This window comes from Amblyomma maculatum, chromosome 2 (assembly GCF_055883805.1).
Source record: "Amblyomma maculatum isolate TAMU_Amacu chromosome 2, ASM5588380v1, whole genome shotgun sequence".
NCBI lineage: Eukaryota > Metazoa > Arthropoda > Arachnida > Ixodida > Ixodidae > Amblyomma > Amblyomma maculatum.
The window spans coordinates 129865016-129888269 of NC_139345.1; the positions used below are offsets into that span (position 1 = coordinate 129865016).

At 44.9% G+C, this 23254-nt stretch overlaps 1 protein-coding gene across 1 annotated transcript; it reads right to left on the reverse strand.

Annotated features, from left to right (window-relative positions):
- Positions 1–193: 193 nt before the first annotated feature.
- Positions 194–18728, reverse strand: LOC146199867 (carbohydrate sulfotransferase 2-like). Its single transcript, XM_084592211.1, has 3 exons — positions 18692–18728; positions 8289–8782; positions 194–1290 (listed from the first exon to the last, which is right to left on the reverse strand). Exons 1-3 carry the CDS (start codon positions 18726–18728, stop codon positions 781–783), a joined length of 1041 nt encoding a protein of 346 aa, XP_084448337.1. The 3' UTR covers positions 194–780.
- Positions 18729–23254: the final 4526 nt, after the last annotated feature.

Genomic DNA, 23254 nt, shown 5'->3' on the forward strand with positions numbered 1-23254 from the left:
GATTACTTGTCGGCGGATGTCAAGGACATGTTCTGTAGAGCGCCCATGATCAAAGCAGAGGCACTAATCGTATCCATCCAGCACTCACTGTACCAGAGTGGGATGCTGACATCACGTACGTCGTGTTTGTGTTTATTGATATCTTAATCGTTTTATCGGCCCTGTACGGAACAAGATAACAATAGTGTGCATAATTAACAAGAACTTGAAGGTGCGTGCTTCCGCCTCTACTAGGTCGCTACAGGAACAGCAGCTGTAGCTTTAGATGCCCAGCTTTCGCTCATTTATTTGCTCATCTCGTGTTAATGAGTTCATCAAAGCAGAGTTCTTCGCAGAAGAGAATTCAGAGATGCTGAAAGAGGTAAATCTGGATGTTATAAACGAAGACACTACACTTGACTGCATGGAGGAGCTGGGAAATGCGTGGTACGCTCTAGAGAAAAGAACTCTACGGCTCAATGCTTGTACGGTGGAACTTTCTTCCCAGACTGAAGAGAAACTCTTCAGCCGTAAACGTGATAATAAGGACTAGAATTCCCAATGTGTGAACGAGCTACAATGGTCCACTTTTTCAAACCTCTCTAAAAATTATGCTTGGCCGAGGCACTTATCCCCGGTAATTTTCCCTAACATAACCCAACTGAAATCATCCAAGATGATCGGAAACGAATTTTGAGAGGGAGCAAACAAAGAAATATTGCGTCCCCTAACAACTTACAGCAAATGCGGTGTCTCCATCCAAAACTTGATATAGGTATGCATGAGGTATTCCGCAGCGTTCTACGTCACAGCCTCACTAGTGATTCGTTCGTATCTGAGCCTTCGTAGAACGTCATCGCACGTTCTCTCGATTCCCTCGACCTGTTCCTTAGAAAGCCGTCGCCTCCAACTGTCGACGACTTGCTTCGTATTCCTTTTAGTGGAATGTGCGTTCCGGAGATCGGCGCTAGTAGCTGATGTGTGATTCTTCAAGTACGCTACCACGGACGGCGCGAAATCCAAACCCAATTTTGCAAAGACGCGCGCTGTTTCATTGCCGGGATCAGAGGCCAGGTCTTCGAAACGGAGCCGGTAAGTTCTGTCTGGGCGCATTTTGCTGCTGAGTTCATCGAACTGGTCAAGGTCGAAGCGCATCTGCTCGCAAAGTGCGGCCGCCTTTCCGCAGGCCTCATTGTCCGTGCACCAACGAAGGCCTCGGCGGGAGGAGTATATGGCCCTCGGATCCCGCACTAGGTGGACCACGCGTATAGACGCCGCGAGCTCCGGGTTCCTCTGAATCCAGGCACTCACCTGCACGATCGGCACACATTTAGATAATGTCGACATCCGGTTAATACACTTTACTGTGAGACTACCAGCGAAAAAATTTAGGTTATTTACTTTGCTAAAAACTACAATGTCTCTTACATATGTTTAAGAGGGGAGAGGCGAAAGCCTACTTTTCTTCCTCTTTAATTTCGCCTCTTTCTCACCTCTTCCCTTTACATTCAATGCAATAAAAAGCTGCGCTAATAAGACACGGACGAAGGAAAGGTAGGACGCACACAAACGCAGACTGACAACTTTATTTTTGTGTGCGTCCTACCTTTCCTTCGTCCGTGTCTTATTAGCGCAGCTTTTTATTGCATTGAACTATGAACCAACTAGCCCGACAGATTTTACTCCCTTTACCTCTTTCTTCTTCCTTCTTTTTCTGGGCCTCTCATTTTAGTCATTAGTAGCCAATACTAAGCATTTTTATCATTTCAATATATTGTCGTCGTTACGAGTAGTCTTTAGCCATATTAGTCATTTATAGTCATTAGTATGGTCATCACAAGCCATTTAGTCATTACTTGTCATTACTACTCATTACTAAGCACTTCAGTTATTTCTTATCAATTGTAGTCGTTACAAGTCGCCGTTAGACATATTGGTCATTTGTAGTCATTACTAGTCATTACAATTCATTAGAAGGTAACTTTATTCATTGCAATCAATTATAGTTACTACAATATGCGTTAAAAATATGGTTCATTGCAAGTCCTTAGTAGTTATCATTAGTCCTTATAGCCTGTATCAATCTCTATTATAACCTCTATTAATCAGTATCAAAAGTTTTTCCTTTTTTAATCGGTCATCATAGCATGGCCATTTCCTGATGACATGTCCGGCGGTTACTTCTACCGACGAATCATGAGACTAGAAAGGCTTTCGCCTTAAAAGATTTATCAGCGAAATAGACAACATGACATTAAAGGTGAAGCCAAAAGCCTGGATTTCTCATCCCCTTCTCTACTTTCGCTCCATGCAGAAAGGATGCTTCATTTGTGCGTAAACCTTGGAGCCTAGTCCCTTGCCTCCCGCATTAAATTCTTAGCTTCATGTGCTCCAGCAGATGCAATCATCTGTTCGCGAATACTGGAGAGACCACGACGGAAATGCACATTCATTTTCTCGTATTATAACCGCGTCCTGGTGAACCTAAACGAGGCCGAGGTCCACTCATCGTGTACGTGTGCTATATACAGTCTTCTCCTGGTTTCACCGCGTCACATAACATTTGTCATTTGTACCCTAATCTTCTTATTCATCTCGTGGAAAACAAGCGCGACAGAAATATTGTTTACTTTATTTCAGCTCTGCCAATTCGCCAAGTGATATATTGCTTCCCATCTTTTCAGCATAACTTGCATGTACCTGACTGAGACCCTAATGCAACAACATACTGCAGACATTATGGCATCGCGCTGGATTCTGAAGAGATGGTCCTTTCTTGTTCACTTTATGACGGGCAGCCCTGGTGGAAAAATAATTTACCCGCCAGTGATCAGTCTCTCGAGCGCCAGTCTAGCCCAGAGGGACGCAAAACGAGAGGGTTTGATTTTTCCAGCGCCAAGCACAATTTGTTATTTTGCGACAGATGAAGCATTCTTGATGTGAGAGAAAAACCTACTCTTGTCGTGGACACCGCGACGATAATGCGGGTAGTGAATTCATTCCTTCTTTTTAAAGGGAAATAAAAACTGGCCGCTGCCGCTTACACCAGATGGAGACGACCGCCGCTGTACATAAGCTAATGAGCCATTATCGATATGTCTCGAAAACAGTTAACCACTTTCGGCTTTTTGTAGCGAAAACTACACTCGGCGACCAGTCGAGCATTTCGCGGTGACCGAAAGAGGCCTGCTGTGCGCATGCGCCGTTGCCATGGAAACCGGAGAGAAGCAGCAGGTGCGGTGTGCGCCGCGAGAGCAACCTAGAGGTGTCGCCACCGTCGCTCCGCTAATGGGGATCGGCATCCGGCGGCGTTCGCTGAAACGCACGCGACGTATGTCCGCTTTTGACTTTACGGCAGGTTTGTTGGCCAGAAAAACGTGTCTTATGCGATGCATTACCGATTTACTGTTTAGTGTGTTTCAATATTGCAGAAAAATTCGTGGATTTCGCCAATGCAGCAAAAAAGCCACCCGTCTTTTAGATTTACTGGCATCGCTTCGCACGTTTTTTGCGTTGTACGGCGCTCACGGGCCTGATTCTCGGGCCTGGACATGACATATGACCTTTTCAACACAGTGTGCGCGTCTTGCACGAGTGCGACAAGTAAATTTAGTGTCGAGCCCACGGAGATACAAGGTTCGTACAGTACTTTAGAATGAATCGAGGCAGCCTTGTTCATTATATTTTTACGAATCGGCAAGCCGATGAAGACAGGATACAGAACATGACCGATGACGATGGTAGATGACGTTTAATGAATGTTCGCGGGCCTAGCGCGAGTGCTCCTGCCTGCGCCACTGCCCGCTTCTTCTTCCTTGTCGTCCGTAACATGACCCGGGGCCACCGAGCGATCGTCCCGATCGTGGACGAGGAAGTTTAGTGATGTTAATGATTTTATGGCATGATGATGGGCGTGTCTGGATGCTTGAAGAAGAAGAGGAAGACGGAAGAATAGAACGGCTTGCCGGTACGATGTCTGATGCGTGGGGGATCCGCCTCCCTTGGAGCTGTCGACCATCCGTCACCAGAGTACATGGGACCGATGGCTCGAGGTCACGTCGGGCAGCTTGGGCGGGGGTTGCGTGTTCGTGTCCATCGGTTCCTTCGGGTCATTCAGGTCTTTCGGGTCCTTCATCTCGGTTCTGATCGGTATGTCTGTTCTCCTTGTCTTCAGGTCCGGGCTGGGGGCTGGGCGGTGGTAGTTGTTCAGGTCTGGGCTTGAAGGGCTGGGCGAAGCTGCTCGGCGATGTCCCTGGGCCCTCGGTGACGGTCCCGGCTTGAAGATGGCGTCGATGCTCCAAGGCGAGGATGGGGATGCCGTACGCCGCACCTCCAACCAAATGTTAGGAAGCGGCAAGCCGATGAAGAAAGGATACAGAACATGACCGATGACGATGGTAGATGACGCTTAATGAATGTTCGCGGGCCTAGCGCGAGCGCTCCTGCCCGCGCCACTGCCCGCTTCTTCTTCCTTGTCGTCCGTAACAATATCGTACTTGACTCGAGGATTTAGCTGGTTAAATGTAGCACTAACAGCGTACAGCCCGGCGGGTTGCCGTAGATTGAGTAGACATCAACTCTGGCTAGACAGCCTGTCACAAAGTATTCCCCAAAAATTAGATTACGCCGACACTGTACAGGAAACCTCGCAGCACAGTAAAGCTGACTGGTCACGAGTAGAGCGGTGAGTGGATTGAGTTTGCCGAGCTCACAATAAGGAGGATGCTTCTTGCGGCAGATAATCTGGTAGTGTTGCACTCTGAAATGACTCTAAATTAGTTCCTGAAATCGAGGGAAGTATAAGGAATTTCTGATGCGTGTGATGTTTATAAATGATAAATTAGTGGTGTAATTATATTTTTTCAATGACAATAAATTTCACTGTGTGACAGAAGTTTTACATTCTTCGCAGAATTTAGGACTACCAGTGATTAATTTTTAGTAACGTTAAAGTACAAGCTATGAATCAGTAGCTGCGAAGACGTCGTAAAAACTGCGCTTGGTCGCTGTCATGTTTTGGCAAGGAATTTTGAAGGCTGAAAATGTATTCATCATTGTATTTATTGTTGAGCAGTGACTTGTGGCGGTTCTGTCGTTTACTTCCAAAGCATGCAGGTGTCGGATATAAAACTATCCTGAAAGAAATGGAGTTTATCTTATCATGTGCCTATAATTATGTATTTATTCCCGAACTAAACACCGATGTTTAAGCATGTAGGAAGCTATTTACCCCCCTTATCAGAAACAACTAATTTGCTGGAAAGACTGCTTAGACGAAAAGGCGTTCTAATAATTCTAATGGGCTAGCAGTGTACATTGATCTATGTGTTTTATGTAATATTTAGTGCAACAGGGCTGGGAAGATTTGTTTCTCAAACGTTCGAGCATTTCTCTAAAGCGAAATGTGTTCATATTACCACTGTTACGGATGTGCAGAAGCCTTCAACAGAAAAAAACAAAGAAGAAAAGAAATACATTTATGGGTTTAACGCACCATGCGACATAGCTATATGACGGATGATGTAGGGGTGAGCCCCGGTGTCGTTGACCTCATGGGATTGTCTAACGTGCAATCAAATCCAACAGCCGAGGAGCGCCTCTCGAAACGGCCGTGTCGAACCACCTGTTCTCAAAATGAGCAGTCGAGCGCCCTACCACTAAGACACAGCAACAGCAAAAAAAAAAAAAAAAGACGGCACTACAAACAACAAAAAAACCCCGCCGGGGTGGCGCAGTGGTTACGGCGCTCGACCACTGTTCCCAAGGACGCGGGATCGAATCCCGGCCTCGGCGGCAGCTTTTCGATGGAGGCGAAAAGCAAGGCGCCCGTGTGCTGTGCGATGTCAGTGCACGTTAAAGAACCCCAGGTGGTCGAAATTTCCGGAGTCCTCCACTACGGCGTCTCTCATAGCCTAAGTCGCTTTGGGACGTTAAACCCCACAAACCACAAACCAACAAACAACAAAAAAACAACAAAACCGAAAAAAATGTACTGAGACAACTCTATCGTGGATACAGAAGGTACAGAGTGGCTTTTTCAAATTTCGTTTTGCTAGGCAGCAGTCGGCGGTCGCATGTTTCAGTAGTTGCGGTATTCCAAACAGAAGTGGGAATTCATGATTTTTGACCGTTTGCATTACGTTGTATTGATGGCAGCAACCTATTTTGCAGCGCCTAACAGCATATTTATTTTTTTTTAGACACCACTTATCAAAGAATCTCAAGAACCGAAGACCACGACTGATGTCCTTTGCAGCGTGACATGCTCGATATGGGTAAGTATTTATTTTGAATGGAGCGTGCTGTAATAATCTGTTCATATTTCTTTTGCAACAGGCATATAGGCAAGCAAAAAGCGCACAGGAACCACGAAACAAACAAAAAGCACTCTTGTACACGCCACACACGCGCACATAAATCACTGCGGCGGGCACACGACGCGAACACGCATCCACATCCACACTGGGTAGGGTTCGCCTCTATGCCACTAGGTGGTGACTCTGCTCGATCTCGAGGCGGCGACCGCTCCACCCTCGGAGCCGCGCTTGACGTCAAACGGATAAGCGGTTGTGCGCATACGCCAACACCATGGTAATAGATAGACCCCACAGGTGCGCCGCGAGCTTCGTCGCCGCCTCACGCATGCCGCTTTATCACCCGAACCACGCGTCGCAGGGCAGTTTTGCGTATAAAAAACGGAGATGAAATAAGCGGCTGTATCACAACGTTTGACGCAGATGCAGAAAAATAGAGTCTAATCGCTGCAAGTTTCACCTTACTTTAGCTTCAGACGCTCACTTCCAGAATATACAGTGGGGAACTACTATAGAACTTGTATACGAAAGGGACTCTACCAAATCGAAATACTCTATAGGCAAAAATTGAGACTGCTACATGCCACTTCACAGATCATCGAGCAGTCTTCGTTTCTGTCAATCATAATAAATAAAAGATGTGTGTACCCAATGTCTCTTATTGCTTATCGCTCTTATTGCGCCGGGGTGGCGCAGTGGTTACGGTGCTCGACTACTGTTCCCAAGGATGCGGGACCGAATTCCGGCCTCAGCGGCCGCTTTTCAGTGGAGGCGAAAAGCATGGTGCCCGTGTGCTTTGCAATGTCAGTGCACGTTAAAGAACCCCAGGGGGTCGAAATTTCCGGAGTCCTCCACTACGGCGTCTCTCATAGCCTGAGTTGCTTTGGGACGTTAAACCCCACAAGCCAACAAACCAATCTTATCGCTAAACACACAATGACCAGAACAATCTCAGCCAGAAAAACGTACCTCTCACTACGCATATCCTGGCATAGCCGAGCCACTCCCAATTTGTTTTTATGCGCTGCACATATGTCAAGATCTATAAGCTATAATAATCCATATTGAACAACCGATATTGAAGGCATTAGGTATTACTATTGCAGTAGGGGTAATTTCTTTTCTTGCCACCTATGTCAAGCTAGGCGCAGCGTACAAGTACCGATTACACATCCTCCAATTTGAACTTATGCAGTTTTTGGCCGTTACGTGAGGTAGAGCCTGCCTTTGAACGAATGTGGAAGCGAGCATGTCTATGGCGTATTTGTTACAAACCTCCTCATCGGATGTAGTAGTAGGCAGTTGATTATGATCTTGCGTGTATGGTGAGGTGCATAGGCAGTTATCTGTGTGGACAGTTATCTCTTGATATCTAAAACTGACTGGCTGCTGATTTTGTTTGATGCTACCCTTATGCTAAAGCGAATTGGAATGCAATCGAAAATGTATAATCGGTCGATAAAGTTTACGGCACCAAGATAGAGCACATAGCCACTACTGGATCCATTCCGTGAGCGAGGAAAAGTTCCGGCTGCTTATTTTTATTTTTGAAGATTTGCATGCTTGCAGTCGGATTATTTGAGCATCAATTTTTTTTATTATGTTTTAGGCGTACATTTGGCGATACATATCACTGTTTTTTTGTGTGTGTGTATGCTGGTTAAGCACAGGGTTCCTGGTTATGCTTTAAACAAAGAATAACAGGGAGTGTTACACACCTCTCACATGAATCAATTAGTTTTCCTTTAATGAATAATGATATATTTTATCAGAATAGTTACCCTTAGTATGCGCCAAGGTTATTAGAAAGACACATGAACAGCGCCTCGGTTTCGAACGTATTACGGGCATGCACAAATGTCACATAATAATGATACTCTTACAAGTCCGCGGTAGTTTACCTCACGCATATTATCGCGCGAAATTCGTTCGTTTGGACGCTTCTTCATCTGACTCCTCCTAAAATAACGGTGACAAATTATAATACATCCTCACCTGGCCCACAGAAAGTCTTGTGAACTTGAACACCTGTGTCTTGGCCCGAGAGCAAAGCGCCGACACGTGTCCCGGAGAGGAACACGACTCTCCGTTTCCGCAAAGGTCCGCCAGGAAGTGGTTGTACTTGTAGTAAGGATTATTCTCGGACCACACTGTGTAGAGCGGCACGTTCCGCATCCTGCACCTGACCAGTTCGTCAAGCAGCTGAAATGCGTGGCCCTGTCTTCCCGGACGAACTCTGCCGCTAACAGTGAAGAGCATCAGGGGCTCGAAGTGAAAGAACGTTCGAGGTCCAGAGGAGAGCAGCTCTCCGACGAATGAAGAGCCAGACCTGTAGTAGCCGACAATCAGCACTATTTTGACGTCCGAAATCGGAACAGCGGAATACGTATCCAGGGCCGCCCGGAAATTTCCAGGAAGCTCCCACTCCAAGCTGGAGTCGATGGCATCGACTGCTGAAATTTTGGCCAATCCATTTCCTCCATTGCTTCCTGCGCGATGAGTTGCAAGTGACCCATATGAAACAAAGAGAGCAGCCTTAACTTGATGCGTGTTTTCCATAAGCACTTTTCATTGTATCGGCCCTTTTAGACCGAAATCTCTCGTCAACGCAAAAGTCGAGCACTGGCAGTCTGCGTCCGTATGACCTTCAGCTCAGGATCAATGTCAAGCCTTCGAGTCAATGCTTAGCTTCACAGCTGTTGCAGTATTGCGCAGTTAATCATAACGGTATAATATCAGCACAATATTACATCGTTATTAGCTTATTTAGAGCATAATTACGCTTTACTAATTCTGTGTTGCAATTAAAATTACATTCACACTGCAACGCCAACTAATATTTTGGATAGCTTATGTAAGGTACGATTATACTAATTTTAGATCTTATTAGTTACTGTTAATTAGTTTGTGAATAAGACGAGCTATACGCTGTGGCATCGTCCTATAATATTGGATAGCTTACATGGAGTATGATTTCACAATACAAATTGCAGGTATAATAAATTATCGGTAATTATTTATTAATATTATTATTGAACTTTTTCTACAATGTCTACTGATATATCATTGAAAATATATCTACGAACACATCCAAAAACCAACGCTAAAACTTAAAAACATTACCAGAGCTATGGCTATTCCCGAGCACGGTTATTTTTTTTTTTTTTCAACATTGGGTACTAATGCTCCAGCGATAAAAAAAGTGCTTAGAAGCGAAAAGCTGCACTACTGTGCTGTCTCCAGGATTTAAAATTCTATGCATCGAATATTCCCACGAGTGTCGCACAGAAATATTCTTATTACGGCTGGTACAATAGCATTTACACCAAGCACCCACCAAAACAAATACCGCAATAACAATAAATTAGCTATGATTTTGAACTATTACGCGTAAACTAACCCTCGAAAGTTGAACTATGTTTCCATAACTAGCAGTTGCTGTTTTTTCTTCATACTGCTGACAATTCTTTTTTATAACATTACCTGAAAATGTTTTTATTAACATGTCGTCCCGCGCTTTTCAATGACAGCGGCGTCCTGTATAATGCTTGAGCAGCAATAAAAATTCCGTAGTAGGTCATCGCCTAGACGATATCAACACATAGTCAGAATAGCGCTGCTTTAAAACAGCCTCTTTAAGAGGTCTTCCATAATGCTTCGTTGCTGAACGGGAGTGGTTTATTGTGGATGCGGAAAATAAACTTGCCAGCTCGGTGAAAATTGTCAGTTTCATAAATTTGCTGTTGAACGCTCGTGTCTTGGTCTGCCTTCCGAGGAAAGAATAAAACTGTAATCCTAGGTCACTTTTGGACCTTAATCTCCCAAAACAAACCGAACCATTAAAGCTGTAATACCGAATTTCGAACATATATGATTTTTCTGTGTCTCTTACAGTAATATATTGCGGTCAAATAGACATCGCAAAAGGTCCCATTATGGAGACAATCCGGAGTCGGTGCTATAGTAGTCAGCGCAAGTATATAGCTGGCAGGTAACATTTAGCAAGTGACGTATTTGAGCAGTGATCGGTCGGCATGCTGTGTCACGTGAGGAGACCACATGAAATGGCCGAATTGGCAGGAGCTGATAACACAGGTAGCTACTGCGATATAGAACAATGAGATAAGAAACATAAGCCAAGAAGGGATGAGCTAAGGCATGCTAACCCTACTCCGCGCGGGCATGTTCGTAGGGCTTACTTTAAGCGGGGCTTTTCTATGAGAGCGGTTTTTGAGATAATGTGGTAAAACGTGACTGTATGCTAGTGAGAATACACTGAAAAATTATGGCATAAATAATTAAGCGGATAGAAAGTGCACGTGCGCGGAGGGGGACAGACACGAGAAAGCGCAAATATGTCATCTAGCTCAAATGTTCCAATTTTTTCGCTTTTACATTTTCATTGGTTGTTGTCACTCACGAATTGGGATAAGGGGAAGTATGCAATAATGTGCTCAGTGCTATAGTGTATATGTACAATAGTTATACGGCATTTGTTTTTGTAATAAATGCATATTTTATAAGAGATATACATGCGGGAGTTTAACTTTCATTTCTTGGAATGGTAGGCATCTTGAAGGGCTTTCTCTAATGGCCCTACTGAGCAGAACGGAGCTCAATGGTCTTTCTGACAAAGAACATAGAACTTCCGATAATTGTCTTTAATTTTAAGCAAGCAGGATTGCATTTAGCGAGTGCTAATGGTAACTATCAGTAGATATACCAGCTACCTAAAAACAAGACCAGTTTTTAAATAAACCTAAAATAAATTTCTCTCGTATGTGCGACCAATTTCAATATTATTTATGCGCAATAAAGAATAAATTTTACTTTTTTGAGCCCGCATATGAGTCAGATTTTAAACAAGAAGAATATTCGACGACTTCCGAAGCGACGTCTGAGAACAGAATGCAGACATGGAACCGGCAGCCTAAAGCATTGAAGATCTTTGTAGAACGTGATTGAGGATATCCGTCTATTCCGATGAGCTCACTTCGGTAGCTCGTTCATAGCTTTATTTCATTGAACATTGCAGTGGCAAAGCGCCCATTGCTATATTACAGCCCACGCTCACGTCTGGAAGCTGCAATCCTGACATGTTACTTAGCAGAAACAATACAATGAATAAGATGCCAGTGGTGCCGCTTGATTCGAGAAAATTACGTTTTTCGCTAATTGGAGGATACAGTTTGTTTATTTTAACACTCAAACAACTGCACATTGTACAATAGCTGTACAAGATGCAACAAATATTCGAGCAGTCGATAGATAATTCCATGAACAATGTATCTTCACTGAAATTATACCGATGTCCAGAAAATTGTTTTGAAAAACTGACAAGCGGTCATGCAATCTGATGCAATAATTAGGTGACAGCATCAAGCTTCGTTTCACGGCGTCGCAGCAGCATGTTCCGCTGTTAGGTTCCACAGCCTGTCCATCACTGCCAATTAAGATGGAAAGAATTGCTTACCTCTAAACTCTCCAAAAGCAGAAGCAGTGACAGACTGACGTGACGCAAATGCTATATGCCTAACACGGCAGCGGAGCGTGGCTGCGCTATACGGGCACAGTGGATCCCCGGGCACTGCGGCATAGAGGGCAACGAACGTGCCGACGAGCTCGCGACCGCAGCACATGAACTCCCTCCTAGCGACGAGCAACTCGCTTTGGAGGATGTGCGTGCGGTAATCGACGATCACCTCCGGACGCAGCACCCCGACACACGCATCGCAAGAGGTGAGCGCATTCACAGTGTCAGCGGCCGCTCGCTGACTCGGCTGCAACGCGCAATGATCCTCCGTGCACGCATTGGATGTGTGTGGCCTGGGGAACGACGGATGCGCCACGGACTTGCCAATAGTGACGTGTGTGACGGCTGTGGCGAGGTAGAAACTCTCGAACATCTTCTACTGCGCTGCACCGCGCTAGCCGAACCACGACGTGAGTTGCTGGCGGCTTACAGAGCGCAGGGGTAATCCCGGACAGCGTAGCTGTGCTCCTGTGGCCGCCGGGCTGTGCGCGCGCCCGCGAGCGAGCTCACGTGAGCTTGTGTGAGTACATCGAACAGGCGGGCTTGATGACCCGCCTATTTCACCTCGCCAGATAGTGCGCGCTGGGACTGAACGCTCCACGTGTGCTATTTCCCACAATAACGGCTGATCGCCCACGACAGCCGTCAGTGTTTTGTACAGTGTGCAAGTGCGTGCGTAGTGAACAGTTGCCTGGACGTGGAGCTATTGCGGAGGCCCGCCCGACGTGCCGAGTACTCAGTGACCTAAGACATTTGCGGGTGGGCCTCATGCAAACTACTGTATACTGTACCATAGTGTATATATTTCTTTTATTTTTACCTACTCTTTTCTTTCTCCCTATCACTCACCTCTTTGATTTCCTCTACCTTCTCCTCGCTATCCCTTTATTTCCGCCGCCCCAGTTCAGGTGCTTCAGATATAAGATAGCAGATACCGGGGCTGGCAAACATCTTTTCTTTCCTTTTGTACATACAATAAATAACCACTACAACAACAACAACACGGCATATGCGTCACACCAACATGACAAGCAATCAAGGAGCATTGCGAAAATTTCACATGGTCTCCGCTCCCAGCGGAGACGTATAAGTGCGCGCGTCATACGGAGCTTTTTTGTTGTCATTACTGTTGCACGTGGCGCTAGTGTGTTAGAAGTAGAAAGTACCATAAAAGAAGAGCTGAACTCAAGAACAACCTGATGTCAACAGATCAAGCATGTGCAATACTATCCTTGGAACCATAGGACGACTGATGGTGTAAAGATTTGCTCCTTGAAGCAGTCTGTCACCAGCCTGACTATCATGAATGAAGGCACGTTATAAAATGCTGGTTGGTACGTCGTAACTGTAATATTTAAGGGAAGATGTATACATGCGCAAGCGAGGTATGCCGAAGAAAATGGACGGCGTACTCTAATAGCATTTTCTGAATTCCTTTAGTTCTGCGGTTTTTTGGTGACAGGTACGGACACTGGCCCGAAACAGTTACCTCGAATCAATAGCGACCATCTTAAGCTGCAAAGTAGTTTCTCACAGGGTAACGAATTCAGAAACATTTTGCCTCTCATTGCATTGTGCGTGCTGTCACTTCAAGGTTAAATAATGGTTTCATCAGGCTTTATGCCGAACCTAAAGCGCAATTAATTATACTCAAACTGAAACTTGTTTACTCCCTGATTGCTGAGCGTTAGTTCTCATCTCTTCTTTATAACTTTTAGGTCGAATTTTCAGTTTTACCTTTCAGGTTCGTCCATCATAATATGCTATTCGGTCCATCAGTTACGTATCAAGGCATGTCATCAGCAAATCGAAGCTTACTGGGACATTCTTCACAAGCTTTTACGAACTGTTCCACTTCTCCAGTTATGCAGTTCTCTGCATATCATCCACAAACTCATGGTTGTTAATACTGTTGCCGCCATTCTCCTTGCCTGACTGTTAGACACCCTTCCTCATTGGTTTTATCAATTTGCTTTGGGATTTAGTATGGCCACAGAGTCAACTCGGCCCCTCCTACATGCTGATTAAGCAATGCTCTAATTCTGCGGATGTTTCGACTGGCTCAAATGTTTTCACGTCGTTTATGAAGACTGTAACGCAGAAGTAGTTGACTGCAGTTATGAAAGGTGTATATTATTTGGTGTCCTGCCGCGGCCTTTCGAAATATTGCCTGGTTATTTCATTGACTGAAGTATAAGTTTGGTATATATCTATTAGCAAATAACAGTCGTAAATACCTCCGAAACTGCAGACAGTAAGCCCAAAAGGGCGTAAGGTTCAAGTCCTTGCGGTATGTATGTATGTATGTATGTATGTATGTATGTATGTATGTATGTATGTATGTATGTATGTATGTATGTATGTATGTATGTATGTATGTATGTATGTATGTATGTATGTATGTATGTATGTATGTATGTATGTATGTATGTATGTATGTATGTATGTACGTATGTGTATGTATGTATGTATGTATGTATGTATGTATGTATGTATGTATGTATGTATGTATGTATGTATGTATGTATGTATGTATGTATGTATGTATGTATGTATGTATGTATGTATGTATGTGTGTGTATGTATGTATGTATGTATGTATGTATGTATGTATGTATGTATGTATGTATGTATGTATGTATGTATGTATGTATGTATGTATGTATGTATGTATGTATGTATGTATGTATGTATGTATGTATGTATGTATGTATGTATGTATGTATGTATGTATGTATGTATGTATGTATGTATGTATGTATGTATGTATGTATGTATGTATAACTTTAATGAGATGCCGGCAAACGACGATTTAATGCGTCGTGAAGCTGGCCAAGCGTCGACCCGGGATTATGCTCTACTCCGCATTACCTCATTTTGGCCCGTTTGTGGTGTGCCTTGAGGCTTGTGCTTTTCGAGCGCACCCCGGATACTCATTTTTCTCAATTCAGAATATTTGAAGATTCAGGTAGTGCCGAGGCCATCAGATAATGCATGCACAACCAGTGCGAAAAGATTTTTTTTTTTGCACAACTTTGCCGCAAAGCTTTAAATAAGCTGCGCTACCTGAACCTTACCAGCCGATGTCTCATTTCAATCACATGGAAAGATTTGTTACTTCCTCTTTGTTTACCGAGAGGACGTCCAGTTTTGCCGCCACCCTCTCTGCCCGATTTTCATTGTTTTGTCTTGCTTTTTGCTGCTACGCGCTGACTTGCAGAGTTCTCATGATTTTTTAACTATCTTGTCTAGCATATTGGTGACGACATTGCTGATCTTCCATATCGGGACGAACATGACATTTTTACCAATGATTTATTTCCATTCGGCCGCTTTTAGGCTTTCTTTTCATTAGAGCGAGCCCGAACGCTTTTTATTCAGCATTTCCTTGTTTTTGTCGTTTACCGTAGGTTTATAGGTTACCCTTGAAAGTGCACCCAGATCTGCCCTTCCTATGGAGCTAGTGGCTTTAATGTTCTGACGTTCAGTCTTCTACGGGGCATTGTGCAGTAATAATGGTAAAATAAAACATGTGTTCTTGAACACTACAGCCATTGCTAGGCTGCCGTTCTAGCCAAATATCTGTGCATCAGGGAGATCCTGAATTGCTCTGCTAATTCTCCATAGCTGTTTGCTGAATTCTTGATAGGTTTCTTGGCAACTTGTTTATTTCATTCACTGGTCAAATCTAGATTGACTTGAGAACTCGAAATCCTATACGAAACTTGCAATGTACTTTGCCGCTACCCGTGTCGCCACCTAGTAGCCGTGAGTATCAACCCTGAGGAGGTCAAGAAGTGCGCAGGCTATACGCAACTGCCCTCCTATGGTTAAAACATGAGCACATGCATTGAATTAAACTTGATTGCTTTGTCGTCTTAATCGTCTTTGTAGTGGGAGCAGAATGTGCGCCGCTGCTGCAAAGCATACTGCCACTTTACAACCCCGAATGAAGCCCTAGGTGACAAAAGACTTCCTCGAGAATTGACAGGGGAAACAATTCACCCGATATTTACGTATTTCCTTTTTACGAATGCTAATTGCACCAACTACTGGGTTAGCATGAAGTGTTTAAGCTATTCAAGTGTGGTACACGACGGTTCTGAGACATCACTGATCATGCTGCATTGTGGCACGTGTTGATAGCAGTTATTTTCAACTTCCTGGTTGACAGCTCACTCATTTCTTGCCTTGTGTTCTAACACAGCTGCTAAGGGAAACTTAATGGCACTTCCTGCGGTTTTTCACGGGGTTTAACAGGAATTCATCTTGTTTTCTTGTGTCGACGAAAGGAGTTGTTGCTTAAGCCAGAAAGAATGCGATAGTGCCTGCTAAGTAAGCAATAATTCATAACTCAATTTGCTGTGTTATGTGACGCTTAGCTCGATGCATCACGTTTGTAATGTACACTTCAGTTACTTGCAAGGTTTTGTAAACACATTTCCTGAAGGCAATATGAGTAAAAAGGAGCAGCGAGCGATAACGGAATATAAGCATGACAAGAGGCGATGTGATGCAAAATAAAAATGCCGCACAGAGTGTGGCGGACAGCAGTCTTACGGCAGGTAAAATTAGAACGCCTTGGTAGGACGAGGTAGCTCATCGGTTCGCTAAACCAAGTTTATGATACCGTCAAAGAGCTCTCCAATCAATTATTTATCGTGCAGTTTATGCTTAGCCGCCCAATCCGCGCACGCTTGCTCTCCGCTGATTCAATTAAGGTCCCTTACTAACGAATCACGCTAGGTGCAAGCTGCGATTAAAGTCATCAATTTCAGCCATGCCAGCAGCTGCAGCTTTTTAGTTGCCTCTTACCTGCACGCCGTTTTCGCGAGATACGAGTTTAAAACGCAAATTTTAAGAATTACGCGGAATAACAATCTTGAACAACGAGGAAACTCTATACATGCTGCTGCTCAAGAGAGTAGCAGCTAAAGCCCTTGCAAGCACGTGCTTGTTTTCACTCTTCACAGACAAGCATGGCTTGAATCGATCGATTCAACAATAGACATAAAACGTGTGCACAAAAACAAGTGAAAACAAAAATGAGGGTGACACTTTAGCTCACGGTTAAGGGTATGACGCGATATCGTTTTACACAAGCGGATATTTTTCACTTTTCCAGTCTGTAATATCTATTTATAAGTTTTTTGTTTTCATTTTCATACACTGGTATTCAGCATCACCAAGCAATGGTTTTTCATATCAACAGTCTGACACTTTTTAACTCATTTTTCTTTTCTCGATTGTTTCACTTATTTAGTTCATCACTTACACAGTCGTTTTTATTTATTGGTGTCATCAAGCATTGGCTTTTCATTTTGAGAATTTCAACATCTTTGAACGCCTTTTTTTCTAATTTTTCATTTTTTTTTCATTTATTTATTTCATCAAATAATTAAATGTTTGGTTTTGGTTTTGTGGGCTTTATCGTCCCAAAGCGAGTTAGGCTATGAGAGACGCCGTAGTGGAGGACTCCGGAAATTTCGGCTACCTGGGGTTCTTTAACGTGCACTGACAACGTACAGCACACGGGCGCCTTGCTTTTCGCCTCCACCGAAAAGGGGCCGCCGAGGCCGGGATTCGATCCCGCCTCCTTGAGCACAGTAGTCGAGCGCCGTAACCATTGCGCCATCCCGGCGGGGTCAATTAATTAAATAATTAAAATGTTTTTGTTAACTCGTCATTGCCTATCGCACCCCAATCAGTCGTCAATCACTAGGACCACAAATTACCAGGATACAATTTCTACTACTATTACCGCTACCATTACAAAACAACAAGGCCTACTACTACTACAACTGCTGCTGCTACTACTACTACTACTACTACTACTACTACTACTACTACTACTACTACTACTACTTGTACTACTATTACCACTGCTACTACTACTAATACTACTACTACCACTTCTACTACTAATACTACTGCTACTACTATTACTACTGCCACTTCTACTACTACTGCTACCACTACTACTACTACCACTACTACTACTACTGCTACTACCACTTCTACTACTAATACTACAACTACTACTAATACTACTGCCACTATACTACTAATACTACCACTTCTACTACTACTACTACTACTACTACCACTACTACTACTACTGCTATTACCACTTCCATTATTACTACTACTACTACTACTACTACTACTACTACTACTACTACTACTACTACTGTTACTACTGCTACTACTACTACTACTACTGCTACTACTACTACGGCGACGGCTTTTCGACCGAACTAGCTGGCAATATGCTGTCGCCTAAAGTACTCTGTGCCGTTCGACGTCGTACGCAGACCTAGTTTGTTGCGATAGACGCTTCACTTGAGGTCCTCGCCATTCATTTGCACGCTTATACGCTGGTATCAAAAAAAAACAAATGTCAAAAACAGCCTAAAACACTCGAACATGCCCTAAATAATCTTATAACCGTAAAATTGATCCTATAAGCGCCTTACTGGACTGCCCGGCGGTGCTCCGAAATCTACATGACCGGCGTTGGTAGCGCTGAACGCTGCAATGCAGTGGCGCCGCCTGGTGGTCATTGCAGGTTCCTTATATTCGCTACATCTCAATGGGCCTTTACGCAGTCTACCATACCAGCATGCGCACAATGAAATAACTATTCCGTTTTAGGCTCGCTTTCTGAACTTTCAATCGCACAACGCAGGGCTGCTTTGGGCCGTTGAGAAGAATAAATAACTGCGAAAATATACTTTCGGTTGTGCCGTTTTCAAAAGAAAGTATTCATGATTTGTAAGTCATTGCTTTCTCTGAACTTTATTGAGCACTCCCATTTGCGTTTCCTAAAACTGACGCAGTAGTTCCCTACTTCCTGGTCACTTACCTGCTTTTTCCTTAACCTGGCACTCAAGCTGCGCCATTGAACGACTATTTTGATATCCCTGTCAACCTATAGACTATTTTTCTTCTGTACCGGAACTGAATGCGTAGGCCTGTACAATATTTAACTCGTTGCTTCTTCGTAAGCTTTACTATGGTACGTTTCGCCCTCGTTTCAATACGGCCACATTCATTAACGTTATCAGCCATATCCTTGTTAACTAAATGTCTCACACCTAGTCGTTTGCGATGCGCCGTAAAACGATAGCGCAGTACTTTCTCCCATTCTTTAACAATAAATGGTTCGCCCTCCTAACCTTAGTAAGCATATGCTATGACCATCCTTTGTATTGTCCAGCTTGTTTCTCAAATGACGATAATAACCGCACTGATACAATTTTCAATGGTAACCTTCCCGGAGCCAGAGATGCTTAGCCCTCGGCGACGTTATATGTCTTACAGCCGCCTTGCTCAATTGATCCGCGGCCCCATGGGGACTCACTACATAGGGGCTTTGCTGATTTTTGAATTGCGGGAGGTAATTATACCAGTGGGAGAAAACTCTGCTGGAGGCCGTGAAGCGGAATTTGTGGTTTGTTGGCTGTGGTCACCGGATGCATTCAATTTCTTAGGCTGTCCTTTTCTTTATCAAGTGGACAATCGCGCTGTGCCAAGATCCAAACCGCCGTTCCTTTCCACTCGAGAGAAGGGTTCTGGTTCAACGCCCCTGCTACATGCTCGCTGTTCATTGCCCAGTCGTTTATTTCCCATAGGGCTCTACTTTCCACACGTCTTCTTTCAATCCTTGAAGTTTATGTAGTAAAAGTTGCATTCTTTGCTTGGCGCTTTGCTCATTTTTGAGCACGTCGTACGTGAGGAATTCTTATTTCTTTTGCCTATTAACACTCTATGATGCATATAATCACTACTATATGAAGTGCGTAATTTTAATCGCTCCTTCGTATTTTTTAGTGCCACATATGAGTCTCATTTATACAAATGTGTCGTTCGTGTTGAATTTGAAGCATTTCGCCGTGTTCGTAAACCGATCTGTCACCCACCAAAAAGCACCATAAAGTTAGACAGAGCAGCAAATTTATAGAAAATTTTCTGGGCATTAAAGGCCCACCCACGACGTTGTTATTACTATACTGACATTATTTCTACTGCCCGTTTGCGAAGTTATCGAAAGAATAGGTAGGAGGGAAAAAGTTATGAAAAGCAGCCATACATTACCTTGTCCCTTTTCCCCAGCATCTGACGCTTGCTTTAACTGCAGGCAAGTATTTCCCACCTGTACGTTTCTCCATGCGTACAATACACTGCAGACGAATAGGCATAGTCCTGCCACGAAAATGGTCAAGCTTATTCGCCTTTGCATCAGGCATCTGCAAGGGCCAAATAATACATGGATGATGCTTACTCCTCCTATGGTGGGGCGATTGGTTTGATCTATACGGTTTAACTTTCCAAAGCAACATCGACTATGAGGGACGTGTGGTAGCATATATAGGGCCCCGGGATTTTAGACCACTTGCAGTCTTTTACCATGCACCACTCTCGCACAATACTCGTGCGTCTTTCCTTTCGCTGCCTGCGAAACATGGCCGCAGCGGTCGACTATCGGAATCAGGAGTACAGCGGCATAAGCACTAATATACCGCGGCGGCCTTGGTGAGTTGCGATGAGTCCGGCTAGTGCGCGTAATAGTTAAAAAACCATTACGCGCTATATTACGTCATGCATTCTGACCAGGCAATGACGATCCTCCCCCCCCCCCCCCCCCTCTTTCCTCCCACCGGGCATCCGCGACGAGGGGACGATCACGTGCGAATGGCTACGGGGCCTCGAAAGCGGCCAACACCTTGACCGGAGAGCGACGATATACAGGCTGCTGTTGGGGTCGGAGAGGAGCGGCAGTCCACAGATCCGGGGCTTCGAATCCGTCGGCCATTCTCATCACCTCCGATGCTTGAGCAGTCGTGCCGCGTTTTGCGCTCTTACAGTTTTGTGGAGTACGTTATGTAGTTGTTGTGGAACAGGCAGGGAACGCAGATCAAAACCGTCATCTGCATGTGTGTGTGTGTGTGTGTGTGTGTGTGTGTGTGTGTGTGTGTGTGTGTGTGTGTGTGTGTGTGTGTGTGTGTGTGTGTGTGTGTGTGTGTGTGTGTGTGTGTGTGTGTGTGTGTGTGTGTGTGTGTGTGTGTGTGTGTGTGTGTGCGTGCGTGCGTGCGTGCGTGCGTGCGTGCGTGCGTGCGTGCGTGCGTGCGTGCGTGCGTGCGTGCGTGCGTGCGTGCGTGCGTGCGTGCGTGCGTGCGCGCGTGCGCGCGTGCGTGCGTGCGTGCGTGCGTGCGTGCGTGCGTGCGTGCGTGCGTGTGTGTGTGTGTGTGTGTGTGTGTGTGTGTGTGTGTGTGTGTGTGTGTGTGTGTGTGTGTGTGTGTGTGTGTGTGTGTGTGTGTGTGTGTGTGTGTGTGTGTGTGTGTGTGTGTGTGTGTGTGTGTGTGTGTGTGTGTGTGTGTGCAGTTATGAAAGTCAGCGATATTTTGCCAACATGTAGTCACATGGGGGGTTACACTGAAAGTACTAGCGTTTCTCCGCTAGATAACGCCTCGGTTGTTTTTATGCGATTTTCAATGGCAAATTAAAATTGTAAAGCCTCTTTTCTTTGATACTGTAGTGCTCGATCCGTACTGTATGAGGCAAGATCTTTTCATCTCCACCATAATCTCATGACATATTTTGGCCAGTGTTCTGTTCCTTTAAGGCCGAACCACATGGCAGCGTTTCTCCGGCGCCGCGTCCGTGTCTCTACTATCGGCGTCGCTGAAGGCGCAATTCTGGCTCTTGAAGCGAAGCGACGCTGAAAGACGCAAGTATTTGGCGGTGCCAGATTTCAGCGTCGACGCCAGAAGTTATTAGCAAGCGCGAACCAATGACAAGCAACGCGTGGGCAGCTGATGGTGGTGGTGAAAACGTTTATTGTACATTTGGAGGTTTGACGCGGGGCCTTAAGGGCCTCGGCCTTACAATACTGGGTAGAGACCCTAGTCAGGGACCCCATTGGCGGTTGCCGCGCACGCCGCGTTAAGGCCCTTTGAGCCTGTAGGTCGCAGCAGCCGAGCAGGGTCGCCTCCCAGTCCTCCCGGGAAGGGTTAGGGATAGGGGGAAGGGATGGATTTCGTTGGCAGGCCCATACCATGTTGTGTAGGCAAACTAATGGAGACTATGGTGTACGATCGGCTATCCGAGTATCTTGAACACAGGCACACTTTCGCGGACGCCATGTTCGGATTTCGCCCACACAGATCCGCACAGGATGTCCTTCTCCAACTTAGCAGAGAAATTCTCAACCCATTCGAACGCCCCCACAATGACCGGGTTGTACTCGCCCTAGACTTAAAAGGCGCTTTCGATAACGTCACATACGAAGTCATACTGACCAGTCTAAGTGAAACACACTGTGCCAGCAATATACTTTCAATTATATGGAACAATTGTGAATTGTGTGTGAATATTTGTTGAATTGCTGATGTTTTATATTTTTTATTTCTGATACCTGTGTTAGTGCCTTTGTTTTTGTGTAAAACTACAGATTCGCCTAATTTCTGTGTTAGTGCTTTTGTTTTTGTGTAAAAATATCGATTTGCCATGTTTTGTATATTATAACCTTTCGCTAACTTTGCTGTTATTATTTATTTTGTTGTAGTGATATATCGAGGGTCCCGGTGCAGTCTTATGACTATGGGACCCTCGTTTGTATTTTTATACATTTTTTAAATATGTTCGATCTAATAAACTTTCACTTTAAACTTTCAATTTCTTACAGATCGACAATCCTACATCAAAATACAAGACAAAGAGCACGGACCATTCATGCTCGGCACGCGGGGCACACCTCAGGGCGCAGTTCTCTCCCCGCTGCTTTTTAACATTGCCATGAGGACGTCTGCCGGCCCAGCTGGCTGAGGTCGAAGGCGTGCAGCACGCGCTCTACGCCGACCACAGACGAAACTCGAAAGCAAGAGCTCCTCTTTTGTCCACGCGCGTGCCTGCGCCTTTGTTCCCCTTGTCTCCCCCACCCTCCCCAGTAAGCTACCGTCGTCGCTGAACAGCACAATTTTAGCTAGGGACGGGGGACAATTGTTCGAACTTCCAGGATTCCTTCATGCTTTGGCTTGCAGACGACAGTTCGTGCGCCGTCATGTGTTTGGTCACCCTCTCCGGCGCGCGCCGAGCTACGACGCGCGTAGACGAGGCGCTGACACAACGCCGAAGAAACGCTGTCATGTGGTCGGGCCTTTATCATATGCTAATTTGGTTCTCTACTTTTTTTATCAATTATCTTTCGCCTAAAAGCTATTGCAGCACACATTTATCCTTGAGCAAAGCCACACAAAAAGCACTGTTCATATGCTATTCTCTAGTATAGAAATGCTAGTTTTTTTCAGCTTCGAAGATGGTTGTTGGTGATGGTGTGCTGTTCGTGTGCAGCATGATTGCATAACAAATGCCACAGCGGAGTAGGTCCTCGTTACAGGCATTCGTCTAAAACATAAATACGTACGGA